The sequence below is a fragment of the Chanos chanos genome, chromosome 9, assembly GCF_902362185.1.
Source record: "Chanos chanos chromosome 9, fChaCha1.1, whole genome shotgun sequence".
In the NCBI taxonomy this organism is placed as follows: Eukaryota; Metazoa; Chordata; class Actinopteri; order Gonorynchiformes; family Chanidae; genus Chanos; species Chanos chanos.
The window spans coordinates 36288276-36303849 of record NC_044503.1 but is presented as its reverse complement, the minus strand read 5'-3'; the positions used below and the strand labels follow the sequence as shown (position 1 = coordinate 36303849).

The window sequence follows — 15574 nt, the reverse complement described above, 5'->3', positions numbered from 1 at the left end:
TCCATTCCACTCCTCCTCACTGTCATTGCTGTCTATCTCACTGTCCTCACTGTCTGATGGGATCTGCCTAACATGCTGATCCTGTTCTTTTCTTCTGTAAAATAATCTTACATCCATTTTTCTGTCAAAATGTGTTCAAATAAGTATAATTAAATAAAAAAATAAGTAAAAACAAATATATTTAGAGTTTATATTGTGCACAAATTCATGTGCTAATAAGTGATAACATCCAAACACATTGTTAGCAAAGACATCCTTGAAAGTACCCCTTATCGCACAACGTTGCCCTGAGGCTACGAAAAGAAAAACTGAATTTCTGAACATGCAAAATAAAAAAAAACCTTCACAAAACCTGACAAAAGGCTTCACTATACCTTCATACACACGCACATATTGTTATTTACATTTTATATCATCTTAAATAAGATTACTAAAGTAAATGATCTTGCCTTCTTCTCACACCATGTGCTCCTGTGACCATGTGTCAGAAAAGGAAGTCCCACTTTCAAATGATGCTTGATAGTGACTCCCACGCCTGATTGGACTGTTCTTTGATACTTTTTGACCATTCTAATTGGCTGCAGTGATTTAAAGTGACACATACTGGACATAGGGCTTAAGAAAACTTTGCGTTGCCTGAGAGCAACACTGTGCTATAAAGATCAAAAGCACAGTTGGTGAGCGTGATGACAAGTAGCTCAAATTTACTGCATATAATTAAAACATTTTCATTTACCGTTGATCTGGTCAACATTTCTCCTTAGACAGTGTAGCTAACTAAAAAGTTATCCAAAATGTTGAGTTACTTTTCGACTTTATTGCCGTCGCCACTGCACTCAGAGGGTGAGGTGAACAGCGCATGTTAATGAGTTAGCCACTAAACAGAATTTTTGTTCTGTGTGGATCATGGTTAGCCCTTTTAATATGAACTTGACTGACAGTTTTGTAAGTGTTGTCCTTTTGGATAGTTTATTTCCCGTTTAAATTTTAATCAGTCTCTCTCATTTACAGTGTACAGTTAATTACAACTGGCATTTGTCCCATGCTCAAAAATATCACACTGTGTGTTTGAGGAAGTTAAATGAATTTTTCAGGACACCTCACAGCTTTTTTCCACACCTATTATTCCACAGTTTTAACATGTTTTGATAAAACTCATGAAAAGCTGTAAAAATATTGTCAATGATGTGTTTTCTGTCCCAGCCTTGTGTTTAAATGGTGATTTTTCAGCAGTCACAACCATAAGGATGAGCTTCTTTCCTGTTGTAGTCCTGTGTTTGTATTGGCAGGTTATCCACTCTCAGGGCAGTTATACAGCCCCACTATTGAGTCTCTTCTGTGGAGACTGAGATGGGACCTTAAGTGGTTTCCAATAGCAGGAGACTGTTGCACACCTGTGTGGCCATGAAGGGGTCTCCTCTTCTGTGGTCCTTCTCAAGATTTCCTCCAATTTTTTGCCCTGTTACATGTTGGTTTTTGGGAGGATTTTCTTTCTTGCCCTCTATGAGGATTAAGTCAAGGGGCATCATCCTGTTTTGTTTGCTGTAAACCTGTGGGCATGTAAAGCGTTTTCAGACTGTAAACAGTGCTATTGGGCTTTAAGTAAACTTGGAAACTTGAAAATAAACATGTTTTATCAGCAGACACTGATGACGTAACAGTAATTATCGCAAGACAGGAAGATGTTCTGACTCTTAACCGGAGTTTGATCTCATATGGAAAATTCTGTTCAACTAAAGCTCACTGGGATAAAACTTCTCTCTCTCTCTCTCTCTCTTTTTTTTCCAGACTTGCTGGTTGTAAACTCACTGAACAGTCCTGTGAAGCTGTAGCCTCAGTTCTACAGTCAGTAAACTGTCCCCTGAGAGAACTGGACCTAAATAACAATGACCTTCAGGATTCAGGAGTGAAGTTTCTCTGTGAGGGCGTGAAGAATCCACACTGTAAACTGGAGATACTGAGGTCAGTATTGGCCAGGAACTCTACAGTATTTAGAATAACTACGTTCGTACTAAAATGAGACCAGGTTTAGGTATAGTATGGTTACTAAAGTACTGTTGTGTATGAGACATACTGATCATAAAAGGAGATGAATTTCCCCAAATATCTTTACAGCTAATGTTAGTAAGTGGTCTGTGAGTTTAGTTAATGTAACAGTTCAGCAAAGTCAACATTAATGGTAAAACAGAGTGGGACCTTTTACAGTGAATCACACTTCACAAACCAGATGCCGAATAGATATTATCTCTCTCTCTCTCTCTCTCTCTCTCTCTCTCTCTCTCTCTCTCTAGGTTGTCTGGTTGTTTAGTGACAGAGGAAGGTTGTTCTTCTTTGGCTTCAGCTCTGAGTTCAAACCCCTCACACCTGAGAGAACTGGATCTGAGCTACAATCACCCAGGAGACTCAGGAATGAAGCAGCTCCCTACACAGATGAATCAACACTTTCAGCTTAAGTCAGTACTGTGTGTGTGTTTGTGTCTGTGTGTGTCTGTGGTTTGTGTGTGTGTTTATGTGTGAGACTCATCCACCATCTGTTGTGTGTTTTTACAGTGTGGACCATGGTGGAGAATTCATGATCAAACCAGGATTGAGAAAATGTGAGTACATACGCACACATGCACACACAAACAATGAGTTTGGTTCACCCATGGAAAAGAGACCATTTATCTAATTCCCAAAAAGTATAGCTTTTGTTTCTTTATTCCATTTAATAAAAAAGTGATAATTACATGAAATAAAATATGACTTTTATTAAATGTTAATGTTTTTAATGTAATTTTATTGTGTGTGAACAAAATAAAGTCAGAAAGTGCGTGAACAAAATAAATAAAGTGAAAAACTGGTCAGAAACAGGTTCAGGTAACGAGAAGGAAACACACTGGGTCAAGGGTCAAACAACAGTAACACACACATCAGCAATTACACACTGAGACTCCTTATAATAACACATACACACAGTGCTCAAAAATACTTCATATTTACACCCCCAGTTCCCCCCAAACCTTTACCCCCAATTCCTTAAGAAGAGACAGAGTGAGAGAATCTGTAACACACACTAAAGACAGGACGAGAGACGGAAAGACGGATGACACCATCTTACCTGAGATTTATTATCAAATAAATATAATATTTAATAACATTATACTAATGTAATAATATAATACTCTCCATTTAGTATAAAACACAGTCACACACAGAGTTGAGAGTGTGTGATATGTTTTCTCCTCTAATTTCTCTTCTTCTCTGTAGATGCCTGTGATCTAACACTGGACCTAAACACAGTAAACACAAAACTCTCTCTGTCTGAGGGGAACAGAAAGGTGACGTATGTGCCAGAGAATCAGTCGTATCCTGATCATCCAGAGAGATTTGATATCTGGGGTCAGGTCATGTGTAGAGAGAGTCTGACTGCACGCTGTTACTGGGAGTCTGAGTGGAGTGGAGATTATGCTGTTATATCAGTGACATGTAAAGAAATCAGTAGGAAAGGACTGAGTGATGACTGTAAGTTTGGACTCAATGAAAAGTCCTGGAGTCTGTGGTGCTCTGATAACAGTTACATTGCCATTCACAATAAACACAGAACTAGCATACTCCACCACCCCTCATCCACCCACAGAGTAGGAGTGTATCTGGACTGGTCATCTGGAACTGTGTCCTTCTACAGCGTCTCCTCTGACACACACACACTCACACACTTACACACATTCCACTGCACATTCACTGAACCCCTCTATGCTGGGTTTGGCTTTTATGTCAGTCGCTCCTCAGTGTCCCTGTGTCAAATAAAATAAATAAATGAAGAGGACCAAGATGGTGGCACGTGCACATCGCAAGGCTCAGAGTCAGCAAAATAGTGTTAATTTATTTGGTTGTCTACTACGTGTTCGCCCGATTCAGCTACGCGAACTTCACATACAGCAAACAGGCTCTTTTGGATATCAACAATCGGTGCACCAACATAGTTTTGGACTTTCCATTCAACTTCGGGGAATTACCACCGGAGTTAGAAAGGACACCGCGGTCTGTCAGACAACTCATCCCGACCGGAAGTGTCCGGTGGCGGCACAGAGACCGTAAACAAAGACGGGGGAAGCGCGGAGGTCTGCGTGCTAGACTAAGGCTAAATCCACACCGGCAAGCACTACCTAGCATCTTCCTCGCCAATGCACGGTCTCTAGCAAACAAGCTGGACGAAGTAAGGACTTGGACCCTCACACAGAGAAAACTTATGGACTGTAACCTCATGTTTTTTACGGAAACATAGCTAAACAATGATGTCCCAAACAACATGGTGGAACTAGAGGGGCGCACAGTCTTCAGGGCTGACAGAGCTGCAGTGGCGCATGTGGCAGGGCATACAGAACATCACGGACTACAAACCACCCAGTACTGTGCCCCCATCCAGCTCGGCCTCCCTCCCTGATGAGCTCAACCACTTCTACGCTCGCTTTGACCGGGAAAACAAGGAGGTCACCCTCAAAGCGGATCTCCCCCCTGGTGAACTGCCCCTCTCACTTTCCAGCTCTGATGTCTGCGCCACCCTGAGCAGGGTGAATGCACGGAAAGCAGCTGGTCCAGACGGAATACCTGGCCATGTGCTCAGAGTCTGTGCAGGGCAGCTGGCTGGGGTCTTCACAGACATTTTCAGTCTGTCCCTGGCCCAGGAAGTTGTCCCCACAGGCTTCAAGACTGCCACCATCGTGCCGGTGCCAAAGCACTCCACTGCTACGGCCTTGAATGACTTCCGACCAGTTGCACTCACCCCCAGCATTGCAAAGTGCTTTGAGAGACTGGTTCTAACTCATCTCAAATCCTGCCTGCCCTCTACCTTGGATCCCCACCAGTTTGCCTACCACACCAACAGGTCAGCGGAGGATGCCGTCTCCATGGCACTCCATTCTGCCCTTACTCATCTAGACAGTTCCAACTCTTACGTCAGAATGCTGTTCATTGACTTCAGCTCAGCATTCAACACCGTGATTCCCTCCAAGCTGATCTCCAAGCTTAGCCAGCTTGGTATTAGCACATCCCTGGGCAACTGGACTCTGGACTTTCTGACTAACAGACCCCAGTCTGTTAAGTTAGACTACCTCACCTCTTCCACTCTCACTCTGAACACCAGCATGGCACAAGGCTGTGTGCTGAGCCCTCTCCTGTACTCCCTCTTCACCTACGACTGCATCCCTGTGCATGGTACCAACACCATAATCAAGTTCGCAGACGACACCACGGTGGTAGGCCTGATCAGAGAGGACGACGAGACAGCCTACAGAGACGAGGTCGAGCACCTGGCTGCATGGTGCGCAGACAACAACCTGGCCCTCAACACTCAGAAGACCAAGGAGATCATTGTGGACTTCAGGCGTGCTAGGAGCAAAGCACACGCCCCCATCTATATCGACAGCAGCTTTAATTCCTGCGGAGCCTTAAGAAAGCTCATCTGTGCTCCAAGATACTGGTGGGCTTTTACCGCTGTACCATTGAGAGCATACTCACCAACTGCATCTCAGTGTGGTATGGCAACTGCTCCGCAGCAGACCGTAAAGCACTCCAGCGGGTGGTGAAAACTGCCCACCATTGAGAACATTTACACCAAACGCTGCCTGGGCCGGGCGGAAAGCATCATCAAGGATGCATCTCACCCTAACCATGGACTCTTTGCCCTCCTCCCATCTGGCAGGCGTTAAAAGAGCCTCCGCTCCCGCACCAGCCGGCTCAGGAAGAACTTCTTCCATGAGGCTGTGACCCTGCTGAACTCAACTCCACAGCGCTAGCTTTATTCGCACTCCACTGCACTATCTGTACTTTATGCACTGTTCTGTACTATATGCACTGTTTTCTGCTCCTTTTGCACTGGCTTTTCCGCTCACGCTGTTCAGAGTACCCTATTTCAACTGTACATAAACATATTGTATATATTTTGTCTATGATATCTACTCAACCTATACATATACACTCCTCTGTCTACTCTGTCAGCTTCACCTCTGTGTATAACATTATTAATATATATACATGTACATATCTGTATATATTGCTCACCACTGTCTATAACGCTGTATATACTGTATCACCACTGTCTATAATGCTGTATATACTGTAAGATATAACATCATGCCTGCAGTACTCACTACCTGCACTTATCTGTAAATAATACTATGCTTTTGCACTTCTGGTTAGATGCTACTGCATTTCATTGGCTTTGTACCTGTACTCTGCACAATGACAACAAAGTTTAATCTAATCTAATCAACACACACACACATTATTTTTCTCTTTTTCACATGCACACACACAATGTTCATATGCACCATTTACATTTATTTACACCTCTACATTGACACACACACACACACACTCGCTCACAAACACAAATGTGTGTGTATGAAGTACAGTCACAGTTTTATTTATGCATCAGAAATCTGTGTTTGTAATAAAAAACAAGTATTAATTTACAATGTTTTGTAGAGATTTTTATTGTTGTTGCTGTTGTTGTTGTTTTTCAGAAATTCTTGTCCATTTACTTTTAAATTCTTGTTTATTTGTTTTTATTTTGTTACAAACACAATATAAACATGTATATGTCAAAGAGAAAGACAAAATATTATTACATATAAAAACATTTAAAGTCTTTCTGAAGCTGAACACTCTCTCTCTCTACGTATCTCCTCTCATTTTTTGTCACATCACTAGCTATGCTAGTCTCTGGTTGTTTTCAATGCAAGAGCTGCAGTACAAGGCCAAATAAAGGGCTTGTTGTTTGAATAATTACAATGTTTTCTTTACTCAAGAAAAGCTAAGTCTGTAAAGGCTAATGTTTTATGTGTTTGAGGCCTGGGACGTGTGGGAACGGAGAAGAGTGCAGGCAAACCACGGCAGGTTGGAATGCAGTTCAGTCTAGCATTTGCCGTCTGGTCATAGCCAATACTGTCAATAGCCTGTTCATAGTGCTTAATCTTTTATAACAAGATTTTGGCCAAATAAATTCAATGACAGGAAAAACTGAACCCACACATAACTGCAATAAACTTTGTAACCTGTAAGATGATTATGAAGTAATGCGATGCTGTTATGACCCTGAGTCATAAATGGGTATTATCTTGTGTGCTGCTGTTTTTCTCCCCCTGCGTGTGTGTTTTGTTATGCTCGGTAACCCCTAGTCTGGGCATAACAGATGCACTTACTGCCTCAGATGCAGCCGTTCTAATCAGTGACACCCAAAATTCATATCTGGACATTCGCTGGTGAAAAACCTCTAAACTCACGCTGAGCTTGATTTTGAACACCACTCCACACGCTAGTATTCAGTATGATGCGCAATTATGAGAACTTTCGTGTAGTGTACTACACGTTTACTATCGGTTGGGCATCTGTTCTGTTAAAATCGAACAACACACAACTACCACAAATATGTATCAAATGTAGCCCTATAAGAAAGCGTATGAAGATTTATTACACCAAAACATGCAACTGATACATTTATATTCGGAACTGCAGCGGCAGTTGAAGTTGAAGCTGGTTCCGTCGCTGTCCGCCATGTTTTTTTTAATTTTTTGACAGTTGGAAATCACCGCGTTGCTTCGTGGGATGCAGTACCCGACGAAGTGAGCTCCGGTTGTATACTGCAAATTTTCGCCATTTTTCAAGTACTGCATACTACTTACTACTTTTACGTCAAAATTAGTAGTAGTACATAATATGCCATTTCGAACACAGCCCAAGTGATGTGACTGCTCTAATCTTTCTGTCTAACTGTTAAATGTACACACGTGTGTCTGTTTGGGATGCCCTGATGAAGACTTTGTAGTCGAAACGCGTAGGCATGTAGCCAGTGTCTGATAAAAGCATTTTTATATTTATTGCAGTAGTACCTCAAGTTTTTTTCTATTTTTTTTCAGAGATGATTAGAGGCCCAATCTAATGAGCACCCTGCACTTTTTGCAAGAAATGTTAGAATTTTTCTGACCCAGGGAAGGATTCCCTTTCTCCTTCTCTTTGTATTGTGGTACGTGTGTTAAAAAGTGTTGAATTACATGTAGGTGACTGTAATGATTTGCTTTGTTCCTAAAACCATAATAACAGCATGATCTACTAAATTCCTATATATGAGGTCAACCGATCAAAACTTCGGCCGATGAAGGCCGAAACGCGGAACATACAAATATGCTTTGAATCGAACACAACTAATCGCTTAAAATATCAAAGCTGATATTTATAAAAAATATTGATACTGATGTTTTTGTGCCCTTCTCGTCCACAAACCAGCCGTTAAAGTGATGTTATTTGAATTTGAGAAAGTAAGTTATTTTTCAACCATGGGGTAACAATACAGATAAGGAACAATACTTCTCATGTCCTATTTGGATTATCTGATTAATTGGAGGAATTTGCAGTTAGGAAGCAACATATCAACTACAAAGAAATCTCTCGAAGTCAGAGGAAGTATTCTTTTATATGAGTATAAGAAGCTATTTTAAGAAACTATTCTTCTACTATTGTCACTCAGAAGCATACGCATTACATTATTAGTATCGTTATGCACAGTGTATAACAATTGTTTTACTATTGCATACTGCACACCATATAATAGTAATAATTCTACTCTTGTTCCATTTTGTTGCGTAGTTCATTATATACTGTGTGTATAATCATTGCACAATGGACAATAACTTTTGCCATCTACTATGTTCATCTCACTATATGTTACCTATATGATAAATGCACAATGTAGAATCGACGGATGCAACCTCAGAGTATTTTCTGAAAAAGACCGAAGCCAGAGAATGTTTCTTTGGATGTGTTGGTTAAGGGAACAGTGGATAAAGCCTTGAAGAGTAAGAATGGTGTCACAAAGTCACCAGAGGGCTGGATGCAAGAGCAGAGTTTTGGAGTTTTAATGTGTAACAGGCAAATACAAACTAAAACACAGTCAGGCAGATCTCTAAAACTAAAGTTGAAAGCAAAACAGCAAACTCAAACTGGAATACAGATCAGGACAAGGGCTAAGAATAAAACTTGGAAACAGACTACGAACATTAAACTTGCAAACAAAGGAGCGCTCGGAATACACATGGAAAAGTGTAGACTTCGCGATGAGATGGAGAAATTCTGGGGTTTAAAAAGAGGGGGGAATCAGGGAAAACAAAGATATGGAGGATGATGAATGGACAGGCCGATGATTAGTAAACCAGCGACGCCAATCACTGAATTGCTGGAGTCTGTGCGGGAGGAGACGAAGTTGTTACAAATGGACATTTAGATCTGTTCATCTGCTTCCTTCATGGAATTTCACTGGAATCCAATCAGAAACTTCTACAAGGTCTACTGACACATACAGAGCAAAACCCAGAGAGAATTAAGAAAATGATCCGAAACCTCAAAGTGAAAAAAAGAATCCTCATCCTGAAAGATCAATCTACTGCTCTGCTTGACTGAAATAAATGATTCCTCTGTTCAAGAAGAAATTCAAACTTAAGAAACAAATATAGAACGAGACTCACACTTGCGCAGTGTACAGCACTGGTTTATATGCTTCAGATGTAAGAGGAGGTGCTGGATGAGGAGGCCTGAAAAACACATTAGATGAAGCTCGTACGAGACTGGTCCTAGCTGTGAGGTGCTGTAGAAAAGCTCTGAGTTCAGTTTCACACATTTGTAAAGTAACACTCTTATAGTTGCATTATGTAAAAGGAAAATCAAGTGTGGCTGATCTATGATGTGTTCCTACAGACAGGTGTTTTTGGAAATATTCTCAGTTTTGAAATTATTAGATTAGATCTGAATTGTGTGCAATAGGCTAGTCTGTGATTACTACCATAGTCCACCATCCACTTTCTCTTCCCCCCCTCTCTCTAAAACACACACACACCGAAGGTTGCAGGTCCTCTTATGGTCCTTGCTGTTAATCAGCATGACCGAACTAAAAAGCCAGCTTTCTAACTTACATTTATAATAAGCTGACTTAATAGCTTATCAGCTGCTTTATCAATTTGTGATTGTGGTTTTGGTCAATGCATGTGTTTTAGGCTTCATCTACAAGTTGCTGTAGCTGTTGTTTAGATTATATACCCCCAAAAAAGAAAAAAAGAGGCTACCACTGACCATATGGCCGACTAAGAGAAAAGTTAAAAAAAAACGGGCGATGCTAAGGTTGCATGCAAAGTGAGCCAAAAAAAGTAAGGTATGGGACAGATTTGGGCTAAGAAAGACAGTATAGACCTACACATGCAGGCTACTGTTTTGTAAGTTCACCATTAATGTCATGTCTTTAGAAAGAGGCTGGATGCACATCAGTTCTCTTTAAAGTAAAAGAAGAATTTCAAAGACTTACAGAACCATGGCAGACCAAGAAAATAAACGCACCATGGAAAGACACCAAACAATGCCAGAATGAAGAAACAGGGGAAACCAAGGAGTACTTATGACAACGATTGAACAAAGACAAAACAGGGCTGAACCAAAAACCTGACAGAAGGGGGTGGGGGGCAAAAAAAAAAAAAAAAAAACCCCACAGGAGACGGAGGGACCAGGGCGTGACAAGATGTGAAGGATGCATCGACATCAAGAGAAAGAGAGAAGCAGGATTCATTACGTAATTACGAAAACTACTAAAATCACCCTAGATTACATTGTCACAGCCTGTGAGGCCTGGGATGTGGAGTAAGGACCCAGAAGCAGACTCGAGGGATTTTTTAAAAAGGTGACTTTAATGATCAAAAATTCAGCTAATCAGAAAAACAGCAGGTAGTGTTCGCAGTCAATGGGAAATCCAGAATCAGCACACAGGTGATCAGACAAAAGGCAAAAATAGAGGTACAGGCAAAAATTGCATCAAAAATCCAGAAAAAAAGTTCTATAACCAGAAATCAGTCCAAAATCCAAGGAACACAAAAGTGCAAAAAGAGTACTCACAGAAGGCAAAGATCAAAAAACACAGAGGCAAACAGTACAGAGAATTTACCAGAAACCAAAAAGGGCTTGACAACAGCAGAGAACCAAGAAACAGGCAGTAGTCAAAAAACATGAGCAAAAAAATCAGAACATACGTGAAAAACCCGTGAGAGAACCTTCCAAAAACTGGCAAAATAATCTGGCAAAGGCTGAATAGGTGAGACATGGCTTTTAAAAACAGACTAATGAGGAGATGGTGAACAGGTGAGTTGAGGGAAGGCTGGTGATCGGTCTGAATGCATAAACCTGGAGTGGAACCCAGGAACAGGACACAAACGGGAGAGAGGGAAAAAGAGGCTAGGCAGTGGAAGGACCAGGCTGGATTGTGACACATTTAAAAAAAAAATGTGCAATCAGATTATAGCTACATCATCAAGGATTATTTGATCACATTTTTGATTATGTCTTTAAAATATGTCAATCTTAAAATTATGAAACTTTATTTCATGATAACCAATGCTAAAACTCATGAAAAGCGGATCTGACGTATGGGGTTTCTTAGACAAGTGCTCCTCTTGCGTTACAATAGCAAACTCCTCCCTGTGACCCTTTGACTAAAAAACATCAGTAATAAAAACCTAAAGAAAAGAAACAATACAGTACATCCGTAGATGTTTATGCCAGGATGTTTTTGTAAAGGTAATTTGATTTAGAATTGGTCAAATGCCAAATATGTTCTATTGTATATCAAAGTAAATTACTCTCAGGTTGCCAGGCTGCCAGTTTTGTTAATGTTGACGGAACTAATATTTGTTCTGTTTTTTAATGATGATTTATGAATAATGGAGTTTTTCATTCCTTTTACTTTCCTTTTATTCCTTTATTCTTATTGAAAATGGAAGATGAACATTTTGCATAAGTGCTCCTCTTGCCTCATAAGAGCAAGGTCATCCATGTGGCTTTTGATTAAGAACAGCAGCAACAAAAACTTACACAAAAGAAACAGCATTCCACTTGTTGCAGAATACAGCACACCTGTAGTTTGTGCCAGTACTGTTTTTGAAAGGGTAATTTGATTTGACCAACTGTACATGCTGAATATGCAAAATGCATTTTATTTGCATTGAAAATGTTTTGAGATGTTTAAAGAGAAAAAAAGGAATATTTGTGGAACTCAATTTTTGTGGCTGCGTCCATTTTTTTAAATATAAGGTGCAGTATTTTCAATGTTTGATTTTGAAGTGATCCAAATATATTCAGATTAGATTACATTTTTTTTGTAATCCAATGGATTATGTAACTAATTACAAAAAATGTAATTTGTATTCAGTAACTGACTACATTTCAAAGTAATCTGACCCAACCCTGGAGACAGAAGACATCACAGGAGAAAACTACACTCCACAGCTGGTTTATATTTTAATTGTTCATATTTAACCATTATAGTGTGCAGGGGCATCTGGAACCTCTTATTTTTAAAGAGATCGACTAACAGTAGTTTACTCAAATTACACTACAATTAAACAAACAGTACAATTATATAAGAAACATCGTCATGTCAACCATCATATAAACCTGCAAATGAGAATTGTCTTTTACTGAAACAGTCAGCACGAAAAAGATATTTTAAAAATTTAGATGGCACTGTAACATTCTGATCAGCTATGTCGGGCAGAAAAGAATTACAGTCACTTGATATGCAAACATAACCAAATCGTGACTATGCCAGTTAAACGAGTGTCCTCAGGTCAGACATCTACAAATATGTGGGGAAAAAACAATGTTTTGAAAGTGTTATTGAATGTCAACCTTGTTGCTGCCCGATTTTGCCAGCGGCCTGGAAGTGAGAAGGGCCTCTCTACAGTATCATGTGGATTAATCCATCATGCGAACCTAGATAAGTCTTTTGCTGTGCAACTTGTTGTGTAAAATGCGGAATTTTACGAAAATTCCCATCGCCAACCTCAGCTGTAGAAATTACGCCTATTCACAGGACCATCTTGAGCGCCCTAAAGTCCGCCAAAACAGCAAGCGCGCACGGAAAGTTTCTGATGTAAATGTTGAAGTAACCGTAAGCTTCAAAAGATGTTTGAAATAACTGCAACCTACTCCACTTTCTTCGTCCTCCTTACGGTAACACACAATGTAGGTATACGTTTCGTGAAATTTAATGCATTAGCAATCGGACAAGTATTTAAATGATCCGTTTAGATTTGTATTCAAACGTCTTTTTTTTGTATCTTGTTTCAGATACATGTTAGCTATAATATGTGCAGGGATTTTAATTCCAGATCTGACAGAATAGATGCTGAAGTAGCCGACAGCTAGCCTATATGTGGCCAAACGTTACAAGGATATATATTTAGCAAGAGACCAGCGCAGACAACGCCACCTAAGGACTTGCACCTTAAGATTCATAACAATCAACACAAGCTGATAGGTGCCCCAAAGCACAGAAACTGTATAAGAATAGGACAGAGACGTGTATTCCAGTTGATTGGGCAATTTTATTAAATAAATAAATAAGCCCTAAAGAGGAATAAGTCCTCAGTGACACAACTTTATCATAAAAAAATAGACTATATAGGTAAAAACACTTTAGCCAAGGACAGGGTAAAGAATAGAAATCGCAAGACAGGGGTAATGGCTGTCAAAAAAAAAACAAAGCCAATACGCCAAACTGTAAGTACAGGCATATGAATGCAGCTGCCTGGAGAGGTGGAAGCCAGCTCATAAAACTCACTCCAAGTGTGTCCCAATATCTAGAATTTCACATCACAAACACACACAGTAAGCCAGTATACAACGTGGGGGGTGCTCGTTAATATTACACCTAAATCACCTCATGCAGTAAGGGAAGGGAACCACCATCCAGTAACCCAAAACACTGGCACCGTTCACTGAGTCCTGCTGATAAAAACAGGAGAACTGGGAGGGATAATTAGTACATATGCACCTCGGTATTTAAACAAGGTGACGAGCCAGTACCCAGAAGCTGAGGGCTAGAAGAAAATACAGCAGCTAGAGCAATGTCCAATCACAACCTCTGATAACAAACAACAATAACAACAACAAAAATACAGCAGAACCCAAGAGTCAAAGGGAAACAAAAGTCACATCCACCAGATGCGGAAAAAAACATGCGAAGGCGCCGAGTGGCCACACAACCGCAAAAGAAAACAATACAATAAGAAAACACTGAAGAAAACGAATACAAGGGGACAAAATTAAATAAACAGAAACAAAACTTAATCGGGCAAAACATGTAACCAGACAAAACAGCAATGGCAGACTCCTGCAAATATAAGCACACCATTAACACATAGCAACCAGTCATGACACACACAAACTTACAAAGTAAGGCATATCTTCAATGTTACCAGGAGTTAATGGTCGACACATCATACCTGCGTTCCAGCACACAAATAGGCACGCGCTAACCCGTGGCCTCATACACTGCATCAATCTATAAAAGCTATTTAAAGTTTAAAAAAAACAAAGCGGAGACAGTCAACATAGCATTTAGACAATGAAAGGACTTTAAATACTGTGGTCACCGCCTAGGATGCATGACCGAGCCAAAGCAAAGACTCTCCCTCACACATGCTCTCTCTCTCTCTCTCTCTCTCTCTCTCTATATATATATATATATATATACACATACACACACACATAGACAGATATATTTACATCTATAAAAACATAACACTGAGTATTTCCTCTTTCTCTAATTGTTTTTTTGTGTCTGCAGATAGTTTGATCAGAAATATTTCAAAAGCAGGTTTGCTCAGATGTGCTCCCTAATCTCTATCAGATTAAACAAAACAACACATCAGAATATCAGAATATATCTACCATTTCAATCTTCATATGAGAGTATCATTTAAATTGTTACATTATTAGTCAGTCTACATAGAATAAGATAAAATAAAACATAATGACAGAAAACACACTATTAGATTCAGTTACAGTTCATGTTGCAGTAAACAGTCATTATCTGTCATGACTTTCTCCCAGGTGTCAGTGGACAGGACATCACTGTGTACTCCAGAGATGGAGATGATGTCACTCTGACCTGTCATGATGTGGTTAATCCTGACTGAACCTCAACTACATGGATGTTCAGCAGTCATAAATCTACATTCGTTGAGCTTGTCACCAATGGGAAGATCAGTGTAGAGATCAGAGAGAGAGCTGACAGACTGAGTCTGGGGTCTGACTGCTCTCTGAACATTAGTTAAGTCAGACCTCAGGATACTGGACTCTAACAGTGGCAGGATCCTGTAGGAAACAAGTCTACTGTGTATCTACATGTTCCTAAGGGTGAGTCTTCACATGCTGTGTAATCAAAGCGATCGGTTGTGAGACATGCACTTTTGAATCACTCTGCTTAAAAACGTCATCCGTGTTATTCTAATCTCTGCCACAGTCCACACATTCTTCAGTCAGTCTGAGGAGAAGTCTGGAGGCACCATGACTCTCCACTGTTACCTGCTCTCAGTGTATGGAAGGTGTGAAACCCTGTTCCGTGCTGATTAGCTGGGTGAATGAGTCTGGTACTGATCTGCGGACAGACTCCAGGTTTCAGGTCACACCTCCACACACCTCCCAGTACCCTGACTGTCAAACTCCAGCAGAAAGACAATCACTGGAAATGGACATGTCAGCTGACAAAGGGAACTGA

The 15574-nt window shown here is 40.3% G+C and overlaps 1 protein-coding gene across 1 annotated transcript in view; it reads left to right on the top strand.

Annotated features, from left to right (window-relative positions):
- Positions 1–15574, top strand: part of LOC115821721 (NACHT, LRR and PYD domains-containing protein 12-like) — a 67746-nt gene extending 52172 nt beyond the window's left edge. The window contains exons 7-14 of the mRNA XM_030785524.1: positions 1789–1962; positions 2292–2462; positions 2551–2597; positions 3250–3778; positions 3901–4198; positions 4305–4553; positions 4848–5437; positions 15430–15574. Of these exons, the coding sequence (XP_030641384.1) occupies positions 1789–1962; positions 2292–2462; positions 2551–2597; positions 3250–3778; positions 3901–4198; positions 4305–4553; positions 4848–5437; positions 15430–15574 (2203 nt within the window). The remainder of the gene's footprint in view (positions 1–1788; positions 1963–2291; positions 2463–2550; positions 2598–3249; positions 3779–3900; positions 4199–4304; positions 4554–4847; positions 5438–15429) is intronic.